Source organism: Chiloscyllium plagiosum, unplaced genomic scaffold, assembly GCF_037043375.1.
Source record: "Chiloscyllium plagiosum isolate Xiang-an unplaced genomic scaffold, Cpla_swu_hap1 HiC_scaffold_2, whole genome shotgun sequence".
NCBI classification, from domain to species: domain Eukaryota; kingdom Metazoa; phylum Chordata; class Chondrichthyes; order Orectolobiformes; family Hemiscylliidae; genus Chiloscyllium; species Chiloscyllium plagiosum.
This window is the reverse complement of record NW_028270140.1, coordinates 159905167-159922852: the sequence shown is the minus strand read 5'-3', so window position 1 is coordinate 159922852 and position 17686 is coordinate 159905167. Positions and strand designations below refer to the sequence as shown.

Below are 17686 nucleotides of genomic sequence, written 5' to 3'. Positions count from 1 at the left end.
GACTGAGGGATCACAGAGACACAGGGATCACAGAGACTGAGGGATCACAGAGACTGAGGGATCACAGAGACTGAGGGATCACAGAGACACAGGGATCACAGAGACACAGGGATCACAGAGACACAGGGGTCACAGAGACACAGGGATCACAGAGACTGAGGGATCACAGAGACACAGGGATCACAGAGACACAGGGATCACAGTGACACAGGGATCACAGAGACTGAGGGATCACAGAGACTGCGGGATCACAGAGACACAGGGATCACAGAGACACAGGGATCACAGAGACTGAAGGATCACAGAGACTGAGGGATCACAGAAACACAGGGATCACAGAGACTGAGGGATCACAGAGACTGAGGGATCACAGAGACACAGGGATCACAGAGACACAGGGATCACAGAGACTGAGGGATCACAGAGACACAGGGATCACAGAGACACAGGGATCACAGAGACTGAGGGATCACAGAGACACAGGGATCACAGAGACACAGGGATCACAGAGACTGAGGGATCACAGAGACACAGGGATCACAGAGACACAGGGATCACAGAGACTCAGGGATCACAGAGACACAGGGATCACAGAGGCACAGGGATCACAGAGACTGAGGGATCACAGAGACACAGGGATCATAGAGACTGAGGGATCACAGAGACTGAGGGATCACAGAGACACAGAGATCACAGAGACACAGGGATCACAGAGACTGAGGGATCACAGAGACACAGGGATCACAAAGACACAGGGATCACAGAGACTGAGGGATCACAGAGACTGAGGGATCACAGAGACTGAGGGATCACAGAGACACAGGGATCACAGAGACTGAGGGATCACAGAGACACAGGGATCACAGAGACTGAGGGATCACAGAGACTGAGGGATCACAGAGACACAGGGATCACAGAGACACAGGGATCACAGAGACACAGGGATCACAGAGACTGAGGGATCACAGAGACACAGGGATCACAGAGACACAGGGATCACAGAGACTGAGGGATCACAGAGACACAGGGATCAGAGAGACACAGGGATCAGAGAGACACAGGGATCACAGAGACACAGGGATCACAGAGACTGAGGGATCACAGAAACTGAGGGATCACAGAGACACAGGGATCACAGAGACACAGTGATCACAGAGACACAGGGATCACAGAGACACAGGGTCACAGAGACTGAGGGATCACAGAGACACAGGGATCACAGAGACACAGGGATCACAGAAACTGAGGGATCACAGAGACACAGGGATCACAGAGACACAGGGATCAAGGAGACTGAGGGATCACAGAGACACAGGGATCACAGAGACACAGGGATCACAGAGACACAGGGATCACAGAGACTGAGGGGTCACAGAGACTGAGGGATCACAGAGACACAGGGATCACAGAGACGCAGGGATCACAGAAACACAGGGATCACAGAGACTGAGGGATCACAGAGACATGGGGATCACAGGGATCACAGAGACTGAGGGATCACAGAGACTGAGGGATCACAGAGACACAGGGATCACAGAGACACAGGGATCACAGAGACACTGGGATCACAGAGACACAGGGATCACAGAGACACAGGAATCACAGAGACACAGGGATCACAGAGGCTGAGGGATCACAGAGACACAGGGATCACAGAGACACAGGGATCACAGAAACTGAGGGATCACAGAGACACAGGGATCACAGAGGCTGAGGGATCACAGAGACACAGGGATCACAGAGACACTGGGATCACAGAGACTGAGGGATCACAGCGACACAGGGATCACAGAGACTGAGGGATCACAGGGACACAGGGATCACAGAGACTGAGGGATCACAGGGACACAGGGATCACAGAGACTGAGGGATCACAGAGACACAGGGCTCACAGAGACTGAGGGATCACAGAGACACAGGGATCACAGAGACACAGGGATCACAGAGACTGAGGGATCACAGAGACACAGGGATCACAGAGACTGAGGGATCACTGAGACACAGGGATCACAGAGACTGAGGGATCACAGAGACACAGGGATCACAGAGACTGAGGGACCACAGAGACTGTGGGATCACAGAGACTGAGGGATCACAGAGACTGAGGGACCACAGAGACTGAGGGATCACAGAGACACAGGGATCACAGAGACACAGGGATCACAGAGACACAGGGATCACAGAGACACAGGGATCACAGGGACTGAGGGATCACAGAGACACAGGGATCACAGAGACTGAGGGTTCACAGAGACTGAGGGGTCACAGAGACTGAGGGGTCACAGAGACTGAGGGATCACAGAGACTGAGGGTTCACAGAGACTGAGGGGTCACAGAGACAGAGGGATCACAGAGACTGAGGGATCACAGAGACACAGGGATCACAGAGACACAGGGATCACAGGGACTGAGGGATCACAGAGACTGAGGGGTCACAGAGACTGAGGGGTCACAGAGACTGAGGGGTCACAGAGACAGAGGGATCACAGAGATGGAGAGCTACAATTAAATACAATGCTGTGTCTGTGAGTGCCAGAATCTGAGAATCTGCAGGAGGTGATCCAATCAAGATCTGCTCCAGTCTACAAACAGGAAAATGGGAAAACCATCATAACCGCCAGGAGCTCTTCATCATTAGGACAAAATAGGCATCACTGTCAATGGAGGCACTGACTCCCGAATAGTAATTTAAAAACTCAAATTTGGTGACCTGCAGACAAGAGAGAGATTAAAGGAGCTGGCATCGGTTATAGAGTATATCCACCCTCTTACAGACACACACCCTGCTGTTAAATACACACACACACACACATACTCTCTCTCTCAGATGTACACACACGCGCACACATATACACGCAACACACACACGCACGCTCACACATACCCACACGTGCACAACACACACTCTCTCTCACATACATACATACACACACATGCTACTGTTTCAGACAAACACACTCTCACTGTCACCCACTGTCCATCCAAACCATCCATCACTCTACACAGACAGAACAACGCTGCTGTTATAGACACAGTCACCACCAATACAGATCCACAAACTCAATGTTACAGGCAGCCTGCACGATATATCACCTCATCTCAACATGTGACACACCCCCAGCATCTCCTTAAAGTGTTAAAGAAACGTGTGACTGGAGGAATGGGAGAGAAAGGCGGGGATGCTGTTGCTGAGTGTTTGTACACAAGGAATTCTTGAGTGTCTGTTTATGTCTCATCAATGATTCCAATGATCCACAAAAGATTATTTTAAATTCATGGGCAAAAATCTCTGTATCTTGGCAGAAACATTGGTGTGTGTGTGAGTATGTCTGTTTACATGTGTATGTGCATGTGTATGTGTATCTGTGTGTGTGGGTATGTCTGTGTACATGTTATGTGTGTGTGAGTATGTCTGTGTGCATGTGTATGTGTATCTGTGTGTGTGGGTATGTCTGTGTACATGTGTCTGTGTGTCTGTGTGTGTGAGTATGTCTGTGTACATGTGTATGTGTGTCTGTGTGTGTGGGTATGTCTGTGTACATGTGTCTGTGTGTCTGTGTGTGTGGGTATGTCTGTGTACATGTGTATGTGTGTCTGTGTGTGTGGGTATGTCTGTGTACATGTGTATGTGTGTGTGTGAGTATGTCTGTGTGCATGTGTATGTGTATCTGTGTGTGTGAGTATGTCTGTGTACATGTGTATGTGTATCTGTGTGTGTGGGTATGTCTGTGTACATGTGTATGTGTGTGTGTGAGTATGTCTGTGTGCATGTGTATGTGTATCTGTGTGTGTGGGTATGTCTGTGTACATGTGTATGTGTGTGTGTGAGTATGTCTGTGTACATGTGTCTGTGTGTCTGTGTGTGTGAGTATGTCTGTGTACATGTGTCTGTGTGTCTGTGTGTGTGAGTATGTCTGTGTACATGTGTCTGTGTGTCTGTGTGTGTGAGTATGTCTGTGTACATGTGTCTGTGTGTCTGTGTGTGTGGGTATGTCTGTGTACATGTGTATGTGTGTCTGTGTGTGTGGGTATGTCTGTGTACATGTGTCTGTGTGTCTGTGTGTGTGAGTATGTCTGTGTACATGTGTATGTGTGTCTGTGTGTGTGAGTATGTCTGTGTACGTGTGTGTGGGTATGTCTGTGTACATGTGTATGTGTGTCTGTGTGTGTGAGTATGTCTGTGTACATGTGTATGTGTATCTGTGTGTGTGGATATGTCTGTGTACATGTGTATGTGTATCTGTGTGTGAGTATGTCTGTGTACATGAGTATGTGTATCTGTGTGTGTGAGTATGTCTGTGTACATGTGTATGTGTATCTGTGTGTGGGTATGTCTGTGTACATGTGTATGTGTATCTGTGTGTCTGTGTGTGTGAGTATGTCTGTGTACATGTGTATCTGTGTCTGTGTGTGTGTGGGTATGTCTGTGTACATGTGTATGTGTATCTGTGTGTGTGAGTATGTCTGTGTACATGTGTATGTGTATCTGTGTGTGTGAGTATGTCTGTGTACATGTGCATGTGTGTCTGTGTGTGTGGGGGTATGTCTGTGCATGTATGCATTTGTGTGTCACTGCATGTGTGGGTATATCAGTGTGAGTGTGTGTATCAATGTGTGTCCATGTGTATGTTATCAATGTGTGTGACAAACAGTGGGACAGCACGTGTTAGTGTCTGTGTGTGCCTGTCTCTGAGTGTGTGTGTCTAACTGTGTGTGTATATATGTCTGTTTGTGTGGTTATGTGTCTCTGTGTGTAAATGCCTGTGTGTGGGTTTGGGGGTGTATGTCTATGTCTCTGTCTGTGTATGTGTTTTTGTATGTAGAACATAGAACAGGAACAGGCTTTTAGCCCACCATATCTGTATTATCCTTAATTAATTCCATCAGCTTGTACGTGGTCTATATCCCCACTACTCCCTGCCTGTTCATGTGCCTGTCTAAATGCCTCTTAGACATTGCTATTGGCTCGGCTTTTACCAGTTTCCTGGCAGCGATCCAGGTACCTACCGCCCTGAATAAAACACTTACCTCACACATCTCCTTAAACTTCATACCCACCCTCTGTCTTCAATGGCCAAGCCAATTTATATCCAACTTAGTGACTCACCGTGGATCCATGTAACTTAATCTTCTGGACAAGTCTCCCATGAGGGACCTACTCAATTTCTTTAGACAACATCCACTGCTCTAACCTCAACCACCTTTGTCACTTCCTTAAAAACTCAATCAAGTCTGTGAGACAAGACCTCCTGAACACAACGCCACATTGACTGTCGCTAATAAGTCCATTCTTTTTCAAATGCAAGTAAATCCTATACCTAAGAATCTTCTCCATAATTTTCCGACCACTGACATAAGGCTATAATTTCCTGGATTATCCCTGTGGCCGTTCTTAAACAAAGGAACAACATTGGCTATTCTCCACTCTGATAGGAACTTGCCTGTGGCTATGGAGGATACAAAGATTTCTGTCAGGGATGGATTCCCATGGGGATTTGTCTGCCTTAATGTTTTTCAAGGCAGCTAAACCTCCTCCTTCTTAATACCCAGAAAATCAGCATTCCCTTTTCTAACCTTACCATTCTCCAGGTCCCCCTCCCTCCTGTGTACATACTGATGTGAAGTACTCATTAAGAACCTCACCCACTTCCTCTGGCTCCACGCAGAAATTCCCTCTTTTGTTCTTAAGTGGGCCAGTCTTATCCATAATTACCTTAAAGCTTACTGTGTGCACATGTTGCTGTATATGTGTGTCTGAGTGTCTGGGCATGCCTGTGTGTGTGTGTTTATGGGTCTGTGTGACTGTTTGTGTGGCTATGTCTGCATTTATGGATGTCTCTGTGTGTGGGTGCGTCTTGGTGCTGGTACTGAACAGAGAATATCCGGTCCTGGTAAATGTCTGTATAACAGTGCAGTCACGATAAAACAAATTAAATTGTGGCCATTAAAGTTGGTTAGTAATAATTTCACACTCCAGCTATTGGTGATAAGAGATTCAATGATACCAGCAGGAAGGGCTGCAGCTTGATCAGATGCTGATGTATCATTGAATAACAATGATGGATTCAGTCGAGTTAATCTCCACACTCTCCCATCCATCATTGCAACACCAACTGTGTTAAAGGAGCTGTGTCCATCATCTAACAGTCAATCATGCATGTGGGTCAGGATCAGGGCAATTGATGTCCTTCAACCAGAGAAAATGCTCACCTCCTGAAGAAAACCAGGGAGCAGCGAGACAGGGTGTAGCTGCACGATGTCCCAGTCTGACCCAGGGAGCAGAGGAACAGGGTGTAGCTGCACGATGTCCCAGTCTGACCCAGGGAGCAGAGAGACAGGGTGTAGCTGCACGATGTCCCAGTCTGACCCAGGGAGCAGAGGGACAGGGTGTAGCTGCACGATGTCCCAGTCTGACCCAGGGAGCAGAGAGACAGGGTGTAGCTGCACGATGTCCCAGTCTGACCCAGGGAGCAGAGGGACAGGGTGTAGCTGCACGATGTCCCAGTCTGACCCAGGGAGCAGCGAGACAGGGTGTAGCTGCACGATGTCCCAGTCTGACCCAGGGAGCAGAGGGACAGGGTGTAGCTGCACGATGTCCCAGTCTGACCCAGGGAGCAGAGGGACAGGGTGTAGCTGCACGATGTCCCAGTCTGACCCAGGGAGCAGAGAGACAGGGTGTAGCTGCATGATGTCCCAGTCTGACCCAGGGAGCAGAGAGACAGGGTGTAGCTGCACGATGTCCCAGTCTGACCCAGGGAGCAGAGGGACAGGGTGTAGCTGCACGATGTCCCAGTCTGACCCAGGGAGCAGAGGGACAGGGTGTAGCTGCACGATGTCCCAGTCTGACCCAGGGAGCAGCGAGACAGGGTGTAGCTGCACGATGTCCCAGTCTGACCCAGGGAGCAGAGAGACAGGGTGTAGCTGCACGATGTCCCAGTCTGACCCAGGGAGCAGAGAGACAGGGTGTAGCTGCACGATGTCCCAGTCTGACCCAGGGAGCAGAGGGACAGGGTGTAGCTGCACGATGTCCCAGTCTGACCCAGGGAGCAGAGGGACAGGGCGTAGCTGCACGATGTCCCAGTCTGACCCAGGGAGCAGAGGGACAGGGTGTAGCTGCACGATGTCCCAGTCTGACCCAGGGAGCAGAGAGACAGGGTGTAGCTGCACGATGTCCCAGTCTGACCCAGGGAGCAGAGGGACAGGGTGTAGCTGCATGATGTCCCAGTCTGACCCAGGGAGCAGAGAGACAGGGTGTAGCTGCACGATGTCCCAGTCTGACCCAGGGAGCAGAGAGACAGGGTGTAGCTGCACGATGTCCCAGTCTGACCCAGGGAGCAGAGGGACAGGGTGTAGCTGCACGATGTCCCAGTCTGACCCAGGGAGCAGAGGGACAGGGTGTAGCTGCACGATGTCCCAGTCTGACCCAGGGAGCAGAGGGACAGGGTGTAGCTGCACGATGTCCCAGTCTGACCCAGGGAGCAGAGAGACAGGGTGTAGCTGCACAATGTCCCAGTCTGACCCAGGGAGCAGAGGGACAGGGTGTAGCTGCACGATGTCCCAGTCTGACCCAGGGAGCAGAGGGACAGGGTGTAGCTGCACGATGTCCCAGTCTGACCCAGGAGCAGCGAGACAGGGTGTAGCTGCACGATGTTCCAGTCTGACCCAGGGAGCAGAGGGACAGGGTGTAGCTGCACAATGTCCCAGTCTGACCCAGGGAGCAGAGGGACAGGGTGTAGCTGCATGATGTCCCAGTCTGACCCAGGGAGCAGAGGGACAGGGTGTAGCTGCACGATGTCCCAGTCTGACCCAGGGAGCAGCGAGACAGGGTGTAGCTGCACGATGTCCCAGTCTGACCCAGGGAGCAGAGAGACAGGGTGTAGCTGCACGATGTCCCAGTCTGACCCAGGGAGCAGCGAGACAGGGTGTAGCTGCACGATGTCCCAGTCTGACCCAGGGAGCAGAGGGACAGGGTGTAGCTGCACGATGTCCCAGTCTGACCCAGGGAGCAGAGGGACAGGGTGTAGCTGCACAATGTCCCAGTCTGACCCAGGGAGCAGAGGGACAGGGTGTAGCTGCATGATGTCCCAGTCTGACCCAGGGAGCAGAGGGACAGGGTGTAGCTGCACGATGTCCCAGTCTGACCCAGGGAGCAGCGAGACAGGGTGTAGCTGCACGATGTCCCAGTCTGACCCAGGGAGCAGAGGGACAGGGTGTAGCTGCACGATGTCCCAGTCTGACCCAGGGAGCAGAGGGACAGGGTGTAGCTGCACGATGTCCCAGTCTGACCCAGGGAGCAGCGAGACAGGGTGTAGCTGCACGATGTCCCAGTCTGACCCAGGGAGCAGAGGGACAGGGTGTAGCTGCATGATGTCCCAGTCTGACCCAGGGAGCAGAGGGACAGGGTGTAGCTGCATGATGTCCCAGTCTGACCCAGGGAGCAGAGAGACAGGGTGTAGCTGCATGATGTCCCAGTCTGACCCAGGGAGCAGAGGGACAGGGTGTAGCTGCACAATGTCCCAGTCTGACCCAGGGAGCAGAGGGACAGGGTGTAGCTGCACGATGTCCCAGTCTGACCCAGGGAGCAGCGAGACAGGGTGTAGCTGCACGATGTCCCAGTCTGACCCAGGGAGCAGAGGGACAGGGTGTAGCTGCACGATGTCCCAGTCTGACCCAGGGAGCAGAGGGACAGGGTGTAGCTGCACAATGTCCCAGTCTGACCCAGGGAGCAGAGGGACAGGGTGTAGCTGCATGATGTCCCAGTCTGACCCAGGGAGCAGAGGGACAGGGTGTAGCTTCACGATGTCCCAGTCTGACCCAGGGAGCAGCGAGAGACAGGGTGTAGCTGCACGATGTCCCAGTCTGACCCAGGGAGCAGAGAGACAGGGTGTAGCTGCACGATGTCCCAGTCTGACCCAGGGAGCAGAGGGACAGGGTGTAGCTGTACGATGTCCCAGTCTGACCCAGGGAGCAGCGAGACAGGGTGTAGCTGCACGATGTCCCAGTCTGACCCAGGGAGCAGAGGGACAGGGTGTAGCTGCACGATGTCCCAGTCTGACCCAGGGAGCAGAGGGACAGGGTGTAGCTGCACGATGTCCCAGTCTGACCCAGGGAGCAGAGGGACAGGGTGTAGCTGCACGATGTCCCAGTCTGACCCAGGGAGCAGAGGGACAGGGTGTAGCTGCACGATGTCCCAGTCTGACCCAGGGAGCAGAGAGACAGGGTGTAGCTGCATGATGTCCCAGTCTGACCCAGGGAGCAGCGAGACAGGGTGTAGCTGCACGATGTCCCAGTCTGACCCAGGGAGCAGAGGGACAGGGTGTAGCTGCACGATGTCCCAGTCTGACCCAGGGAGCAGAGGGACAGGGTGTAGCTGCACGATGTCCCAGTCTGACCCAGGGAGCAGAGGGACAGGGTGTAGCTGCACGATGTCCCAGTCTGACCCAGGGAACAGACAGACAGAGTGTAGCTGCACGATGTCCCAGTCTGACCCAGGGAGCAGAGAGACAGAGTGTAGCTGCACGATGTCCCAGTCTGACCCAGGGAGCAGAGAGACAGGGTGTAGCTGCATGATGTCCCAGTCTGACCCAGGGAGCAGAGAGACAGGGTGTAGCTGCACGATGTCCCAGTCTGACCCAGGGAGCAGAGGGACAGGGTGTAGCTGCACGATGTCCCAGTCTTACCCAGGGAGCAGAGGGACAGGGTGTAGCTGCACGATGTCCCAGTCTGACCCAGGGAGCAGAGGGACAGGGTGTAGCTGCACGATGTCCCAGTCTGACCCAGGGAGCAGAGAGACAGGGTGTAGCTGCACGATGTCCCAGTCTGACCCAGGGAACTGACAGACAGAGTGTAGCTGCACGATGTCCCAGTCTGACCCAGGGAGCAGAGGGACAGGGTGTAGCTGCACGATGTCCCAGTCTGACCCAGGGAGCAGAGGGACAGGGTGTAGCTGCACGATGTCCCAGTCTGACCCAGGGAGCAGAGAGACAGGGTGTAGCTGCACGATGTCCCAGTCTGACCCAGGGAGCAGAGAGACAGGGTGTAGCTGCACGATGTCCCAGTCTGACCCAGGGAGCAGAGGGACAGGGTGTAGCTGCACGATGTCCCAGTCTGACCCAGGGAGCAGAGAGACAGGGTGTAGCTGCACGAGGTCCCAGTCTGACCCAGGGAGCAGAGAGACAGGGTGTAGCTGCACGATGTCCCAGTCTGACCCAGGGAGCAGAGAGACAGGGTGTAGCTGCACGATGTCCCAGTCTGACCCAGGGAGCAGAGGGACAGGGTGTAGCTGCACGATGTCCCAGTCTGACCCAGGGAGCAGCGAGACAGGGTGTAGCTGCACGATGTTCCAGTCTGACCCAGGGAGCAGAGGGACAGGGTGTAGCTGCACGATGTCCCAGTCTGACCCAGGGAGCAGAGGGACAGGGTGTAGCTGCACGATGTCCCAGTCTGACCCAGGGAGCAGAGGGACAGGGTGTAGCTGCACGATGTCCCAGTCTGACCCAGGGAGCAGAGAGACAGGGTGTAGCTGCACGATGTCCCAGTCTGACCCAGGGAACAGACAGACAGAGTGTAGCTGCACGATGTCCCAGTCTGACCCAGGGAGCAGAGAGACAGAGTGTAGCTGCACGATGTCCCAGTCTGACCCAGGGAGCAGAGGGACAGGGTGTAGCTGCATGATGTCCCAGTCTGACCCAGGGAGCAGAGAGACAGGGTGTAGCTGCACGATGTCCCAGTCTGACCCAGGGAGCAGAGGGACAGGGTGTAGCTGCACGATGTCCCAGTCTGACCCAGGGAGCAGAGAGACAGGGTGTAGCTGCATGATGTCCCAGTCTGACCCAGGGAGCAGAGAGACAGGGTGTAGCTGCACGATGTCCCAGTCTGACCCAGGGAGCAGACAGACAGGGTGTAGCTGCACGATGTCCCAGTCTTACCCAGGGAGCAGAGGGACAGGGTGTAGCTGCACGATGTCCCAGTCTGACCCAGGGAGCAGAGGGACAGGGTGTAGCTGCACGATGTCCCAGTCTTACCCAGGGAGCAGAGGGACAGGGTGTAGCTGCACGATGTCCCAGTCTGACCCAGGGAGCAGAGGGACAGGGTGTAGCTGCACGATGTCCCAGTCTGACCCAGGGAGCAGAGAGACAGGGTGTAGCTGCACGATGTCCCAGTCTGACCCAGGGAACAGACAGACAGAGTGTAGCTGCACGATGCCCCAGTCTGACCCAGGGAGCAGAGGGACAGGGTGTAGCTGCACGATGTCCCAGTCTGACCCAGGGAGCAGCGAGACAGGGTGTAGCTGCACGATGTCCCAGTCTGACCCAGGGAGCAGAGAGACAGGGTGTAGCTGCACGAGGTCCCAGTCTGACCCAGGGAGCAGAGAGACAGGGTGTAGCTGCACGATGTCCCAGTCTGACCCAGGGAGCAGAGAGACAGGGTGTAGCTGCACGATGTCCCAGTCTGACCCAGGGAGCAGAGAGACAGGGTGTAGCTGCACGATGTCCCAGTCTGACCCAGGGAGCAGAGGGACAGGGTGTAGCTGCACGATGTCCCAGTCTGACCCAGGAGCAGCGAGACAGGGTGTAGCTGCACGATGTCCCAGTCTGACCCAGGGAGCAGAGGGACAGGGTGTAGCTGCACGATGTCCCAGTCTGACCCAGGGAGCAGAGGGACAGGGTGTAGCTGCACAATGTCCCAGTCTGACCCAGGGAACAGAGAGACAGGGTGTAGCTGCACGATGTCCCAGTCTGACCCAGGGAGCAGAGAGACAGGGTGTAGCTGCACGATGTCCCAGTCTGACCCAGGGAGCAGAGGGACAGGGTGTAGCTGCACGATGTCCCAGTCTGACCCAGGGAGCAGAGGGACAGGGTGTAGCTGCACGATGTCCCAGTCTGACCCAGGGAGCAGCGAGACAGGGTGTAGCTGCACGATGTCCCAGTCTGACCCAGGGAGCAGAGGGACAGGGTGTAGCTGCACGATGTCCCAGTCTGACCCAGGGAGCAGAGGGACAGGGTGTAGCTGCACGATGTCCCAGTCTGACCCAGGGAGCAGAGGGACAGGGTGTAGCTGCATGATGTCCCAGTCTGACCCAGGGAGCAGAGAGACAGGGTGTAGCTGCACGATGTCCCAGTCTGACCCAGGGAGCAGAGAGAGACAGGGTGTAGCTGCATGATGTCCCAGTCTGACCCAGGGAGCAGAGGGACAGGGTGTAGCTGCACGATGTCCCAGTCTGACCCAGGGAGCAGAGGGACAGGGTGTAGCTGCACGATGTCCCAGTCTGACCCAGGGAGCAGAGGGACAGGGTGTAGCTGCACGATGTCCCAGTCTGACCCAGGGAGCAGAGAGACAGGGTGTAGCTGCACGATGTCCCAGTCTGACCCAGGGAGCAGAGAGACAGGGTGTAGCTGCACGATGTCCCAGTCTGACCCAGGGAGCAGAGAGAGACAGGGTGTAGCTGCACGATGTCCCAGTCTGACCCAGGGAGCAGAGGGACAGGGTGTAGCTGCATGATGTCCCAGTCTGACCCAGGGAGCAGAGGGACAGGGTGTAGCTGCACGATGTCCCAGTCTGACCCAGGGAGCAGAGGGACAGGGTGTAGCTGCATGATGTCCCAGTCTGACCCAGGGAGCAGAGGGACAGGGTGTAGCTGCACAATGTCCCAGTCTGACCCAGGGAGCAGAGGGACAGGGTGTAGCTGCATGATGTCCCAGTCTGACCCAGGGAGCAGAGGGACAGGGTGTAGCTGCACGATGTCCCAGTCTGACCCAGGGAGCAGAGGGACAGGGTGTAGCTGCACGATGTCCCAGTCTGACCCAGGGAGCAGCGAGACAGGGTGTAGCTGCACGATGTCCCAGTCTGACCCAGGGAGCAGAGGGACAGGGTGTAGCTGCACGATGTCCCAGTCTGACCCAGGGAGCAGCGAGACAGGGTGTAGCTGCACGATGTCCCAGTCTGACCCAGGGAGCAGAGGGACAGGGTGTAGCTGCACGATGTCCCAGTCTGACCCAGGGAGCAGAGAGACAGGGTGTAGCTTCACGATGTCCCAGTCTGACCCAGGGAGCAGAGGGACAGGGTGTAGCTGCATGATGTCCCAGTCTGACCCAGGGAGCAGAGGGACAGGGTGTAGCTGCACGATGTCCCAGTCTGACCCAGGGAGCAGAGGGACAGGGTGTAGCTGCACGATGTCCCAGTCTGACCCAGGGAGCAGAGAGACATGGTGTAGCTGCACGATGTCCCAGTCTGACCCAGGGAGCAGAGGGACAGGGTGTAGCTGCACGATGTCCCAGTCTGACCCAGGGAGCAGAGAGACAGGGTGTAGCTGCACGATGTCCCAGTCTGACCCAGGGAGCAGAGGGACAGGGTGTAGCTGCACGATGTCCCAGTCTGACCCAGGGAGCAGAGGGACAGGGTGTAGCTGCACGATGTCCCAGTCTGACCCAGGGAGCAGAGGGACAGGGTGTAGCTGCACGATGTCCCAGTCTGACCCAGGGAGCAGAGAGACAGGGTGTAGCTGCATGATGTCCCAGTCTGACCCAGGGAGCAGAGGGACAGGGTGTAGCTGTACGATGTCCCAGTCTGACCCAGGGAGCAGAGAGACAGGGTGTAGCTGCATGATGTCCCAGTCTGACCCAGGGAACAGAGAGACAGGGTGTAGCTGCACGATGTCCCAGTCTGACCCAGGGAGCAGAGGGACAGGGTGTAGCTGCACGATGTCCCAGTCTGACCCAGGGAGCAGAGGGACAGGGTGTAGCTGCACGATGTCCCAGTCTGACCCAGGGAGCAGAGAGACAGGGTGTAGCTGCACGATGTCCCAGTCTGACCCAGGGAGCAGAGAGACAGGGTGTAGCTGCACGATGTCCCAGTCTGACCCAGGGAGCAGAGGGACAGGGTGTAGCTGCACGATGTCCCAGTCTGACCCAGGGAGCAGAGAGACAGAGTGTAGCTGCACGATGTCCCAGTCTGACCCAGGGAGCAGAGGGACAGGGTGTAGCTGCACGATGTCCCAGTCTGACCCAGGGAGCAGAGGGACAGGGTGTAGCTGCACGATGTCCCAGTCTGACCCAGGGAGCAGAGGGACAGGGTGTAGCTGCACGATGTCCCAGTCTGACCCAGGGAGCAGAGGGACAGGGTGTAGCTGCACGATGTCCCAGTCTGACCCAGGGAACAGAGAGACAGGGTGTAGCTGCACGATGTCCCAGTCTGACCCAGGGAGCAGAGGGACAGGGTGTAGCTGCACGATGTCCCAGTCTGACCCAGGGAGCAGAGAGACAGGGTGTAGCTGCACGATGTCCCAGTCTGACCCAGGGAGCAGAGAGACAGGGTGTAGCTGCACGATGTCCCAGTCTGACCCAGGGAGCAGAGGGACAGGGTGTAGCTGCACGATGTCCCAGTCTGACCCAGGGAGCAGAGGGACAGGGTGTAGCTGCACGATGTCCCAGTCTGACCCAGGGAGCAGAGGGACAGGGTGTAGCTGTACGATGTCCCAGTCTGACCTTGGAGCTGGGTTGCTGCTCAGGCCAATTTCTCAGCAGGTGGTGGTGACTTGTACTGAGTGCCTCACACTGATCAGCTTCAGTCAGGCTCAGTGGGATTAGAACGCAGTGATGGCAAAGCCCATTTAACACATCACACACTGTGCAAGGAATTTTGTCACCTCGGGGATTTGGAAACACATGGGTTAGTGGAAATGACAGAGCAGAGGGAGAGCAGGAGACAAACAGTGACATGAGCTCTCATTCAACAACATGGGGAGGAACCCCAAGGTGCACTAACAGGTACAGGGGCACGGGGCAACATGAACTGGGTATAATGGAGGGCTTGGGCTGGCAAACTGGAGGGAAAGTGAGGTCTGAGGTGAGGATGGAAGACAGGGGAAGGGTAAAGGGCTGTTACAGGATGGGGTCTCAGGGGAAAGGGCACAAGGACAGTGCAGAGGTCACAGGCTGTGGGGAGGGGTTGGAGGAATTGGAGATTTGAGGGGTAACAGAGTCAGGTGGAAGGGGCTGAGGAGCCAAAGGCTGTTGTGGGTGGGTGAGGTGGGTTGAGAGTGGAGGGGGTTTGACAGAGAGATGGGGAGGGAATGTGGTTTCGAGGGTGGAGGGGGTGAAGGGAAATGAAGCAGCACTCTTCCAGTTGCCAGGGTGTTGGCCGCAGCCTCTCGTTTGTAACATGAGGAACAGACTGTACAGTTTACAACAGGGAGGAGACGATAGGAGAACCCTGCACTGAGCATTCAGCCACAAGCTCAACACCTTCTCAGAGACTCACCTGTTGAACAGAAATCCACAGACAGTCTAAACATAAATACAGACAGCAGAGGCACACTCCCACACAGCGAGACACCAAACAGAAAACCAGCAGCAATGCTGTGGAGCTAACGTGCAAACTGCATTCTGGGAACACCAACTCCAGCCAAGCAAATCAGCCAAGCTGCATGTCGATCTCAGGGAACTCATCTGATCAGGAGACAGTGTCTCTGTCTGTCAGAGACCCCCACTGTCTGTCCGAAACCCCCACTGTCTGTCTGTCTGGGACCACCACTGTCTGTCCGAAACCCCCACTGTCTGTCTGTCTGAGACCCCCACTGTCTGGCGAAACCCCCACTGTCTGTCTGTCTGAGACCCCCACTGTCTGTCTGTCTGAGACCCCCACTGTCTGTCCGAAACCCCCACTGTCTGTCTGTCTGAGACCACCACTGTCTGTCCGAAACCCCCACTGTCTGTCTGTCTGAGACCACCACTGTCTGTCCGAAACCCCCACTGTCTGTCTGTCTGAGACCACCACTGTCTGTCCGAAACCCCCACTGTTTGTCTATCTGAGACCCCTATTCTCTGTCTGTCTGAGACCTCCACTCTCTGTCTGTCTGAGACCCCCACAGTCTGACTGTCTGAGACCCCCACTGTCTGTCTGAGATCCCCACTGTCCGTCTGTCTGAGACCCCCACTCTCTGTCTGTCTGAGACCCCCAGTCTGTCTGTCTGAGACCCTCATTGTCTGTCTGTCGGAGACCCCCACTGTCCGTCTGTCTGAGACCCCACTGTCTGTCTGTGACCACCACTGTCTATCTGTGAGACCCCCACTCTCTGTCTGTCTTTCTGAGACCCCCACTGTCTGTCCGAGACCCCCAGTGTCGGTCTGTCAGAGACCCCCACTGTCTGTCTCTCTGAGACCCCCACTGTCTGTCTGTTGGAGATCCCCACTGCCTGTCTGTCTGTCTGAGACCCCCACAATCTGTCTGTCTGAGATCCATACTGTCTGTCCGAGACCCCCATTGTCTGAGACCCTCACTGTCTGCCTGTCTGAGACCCTCACTGTCTGTCTGAGACGCCCACTCTCTGTCTGAGACCCTCTGTCTGTCTGTCTGAGACCCCCACAGTCTGACTGTCTGAGACCCCCATTCTCTGTCTGAGACCCTCTGTCGGTCTGAGACCCCCACCGTCTGTCTGTCTGAGATCCCCACTGTCCGTCTGTCTGAGACTCTCGCTGTCTGTCTGTCGGAGACCCCCACTGTCTGTCTGTCTGTCTGAGACCCCCACAATCTGTCTGTCTGAGACCCCCATTGTCTGTCTGTCTGAGACCCCCATTGTCTGTCTGTCTGAGACCCCACGGTCTGTCCGAGACCCCCACTGTCTGTCTGTCGGAAACCCCACTGTCTGTCTGTCTGTTGGAGACCCCCAATGTCTGTCTGAGACCCTCACTGTCTGTCTGTCTGAGACCCCCACTGTCTGTCGGAGACCCCCACTGTCTGTCGGAGACCCCCACTGTCTATCTGTCTGAGACCCCCACTCTCTGTCTGTCTGAGACCCCCACTGTCTGTCTGAGACCCCCACTCTCTGTCTGTCTGAGACCCCCCCAGTCTGTCTGTCTGAGACCCCCACTGTCTGTCTATCGGAGACCCCCACTGTCTGTCTGTTACCCCCACTGTCTATCTGTCTGAGACACCCACTCTCTGTCTGTCTGAGACCCCCACTCTCTGTCTGTCGGAGACCCCCACTGTCTGTCTGTCTGAGACACCCACTCTCTGTCTGTCTGAGACCCCCACTCTCTGTCTGTCGGAGACCCCCACTGTCTGTCTGTCTGAGACCCCCCCCAGTCTGTCTGTCTGAGACCCCCACTCTCTGTCTGTCGGAGACCCCCACTGTCTGTCTGTCTGAGACCCCCCCCAGTCTGTCTGTCTGAGACCCCCCCCCCAGTCTGTCTGTCTGAGACCCCCACTATCTGTCTGTCAGAGACCCCCACTGTCTGTCTGTTACCCCCAATGTCTATCTGTCTGAGACCCCCACTGTCTGTCAGAGACCCCCACTGTCTGTCTGTCGGAGACCCCCACTATTTGTCCCTCTGTCTGAGACCCTCACTGCCTGTCGGAGACCCCCACTGTCTGTCTGTCTGAGATCCCCACTGTCTGTCAGAGACCCCCACTGTCTGTCTGTCGGAGACCCCCACTATTTGTCCCTCTGTCTGAGACCCTCACTGTCTATCGGAGACCCCCACTGTCTGTCTGTCTGAGACCCCCACTGTCTGTCAGAGACCCCCACTATCTGTCTGTCGGAGACCCCCACTGTCTGTCAGAGACCCCCACTGTCTGTCTGTCGGAGACCCCCACTGTTTGCCCCTCTGTCTGAGACCCTCACTATCTGTCTGTCGGAGACCCCCACTGTCCGTCTTTCTGTGACCCCCACTGTCCATCTGTCTGAGAC

At 55.5% G+C, this 17686-nt stretch overlaps 1 protein-coding gene across 2 annotated transcripts in view; it reads right to left on the bottom strand.

Annotated features, from left to right (window-relative positions):
• Window positions 1–1047: 1047 nt before the first annotated feature.
• capslb (calcyphosine-like b) overlaps window positions 1048–17686 on the bottom strand; it is a 39627-nt gene continuing 22988 nt past the window's right edge. For both annotated transcript variants that reach the window (XM_087993881.1, XM_087993885.1), the window contains one exon: window positions 1048–2710. Coding sequence is in view for 1 of the 2 variants with exons in the window: in XM_087993885.1 (XP_087850011.1) it covers window positions 2609–2710 (102 nt within the window). In the remaining variant the exon portion in view is untranslated. The remainder of the gene's footprint in view (window positions 2711–17686) is intronic.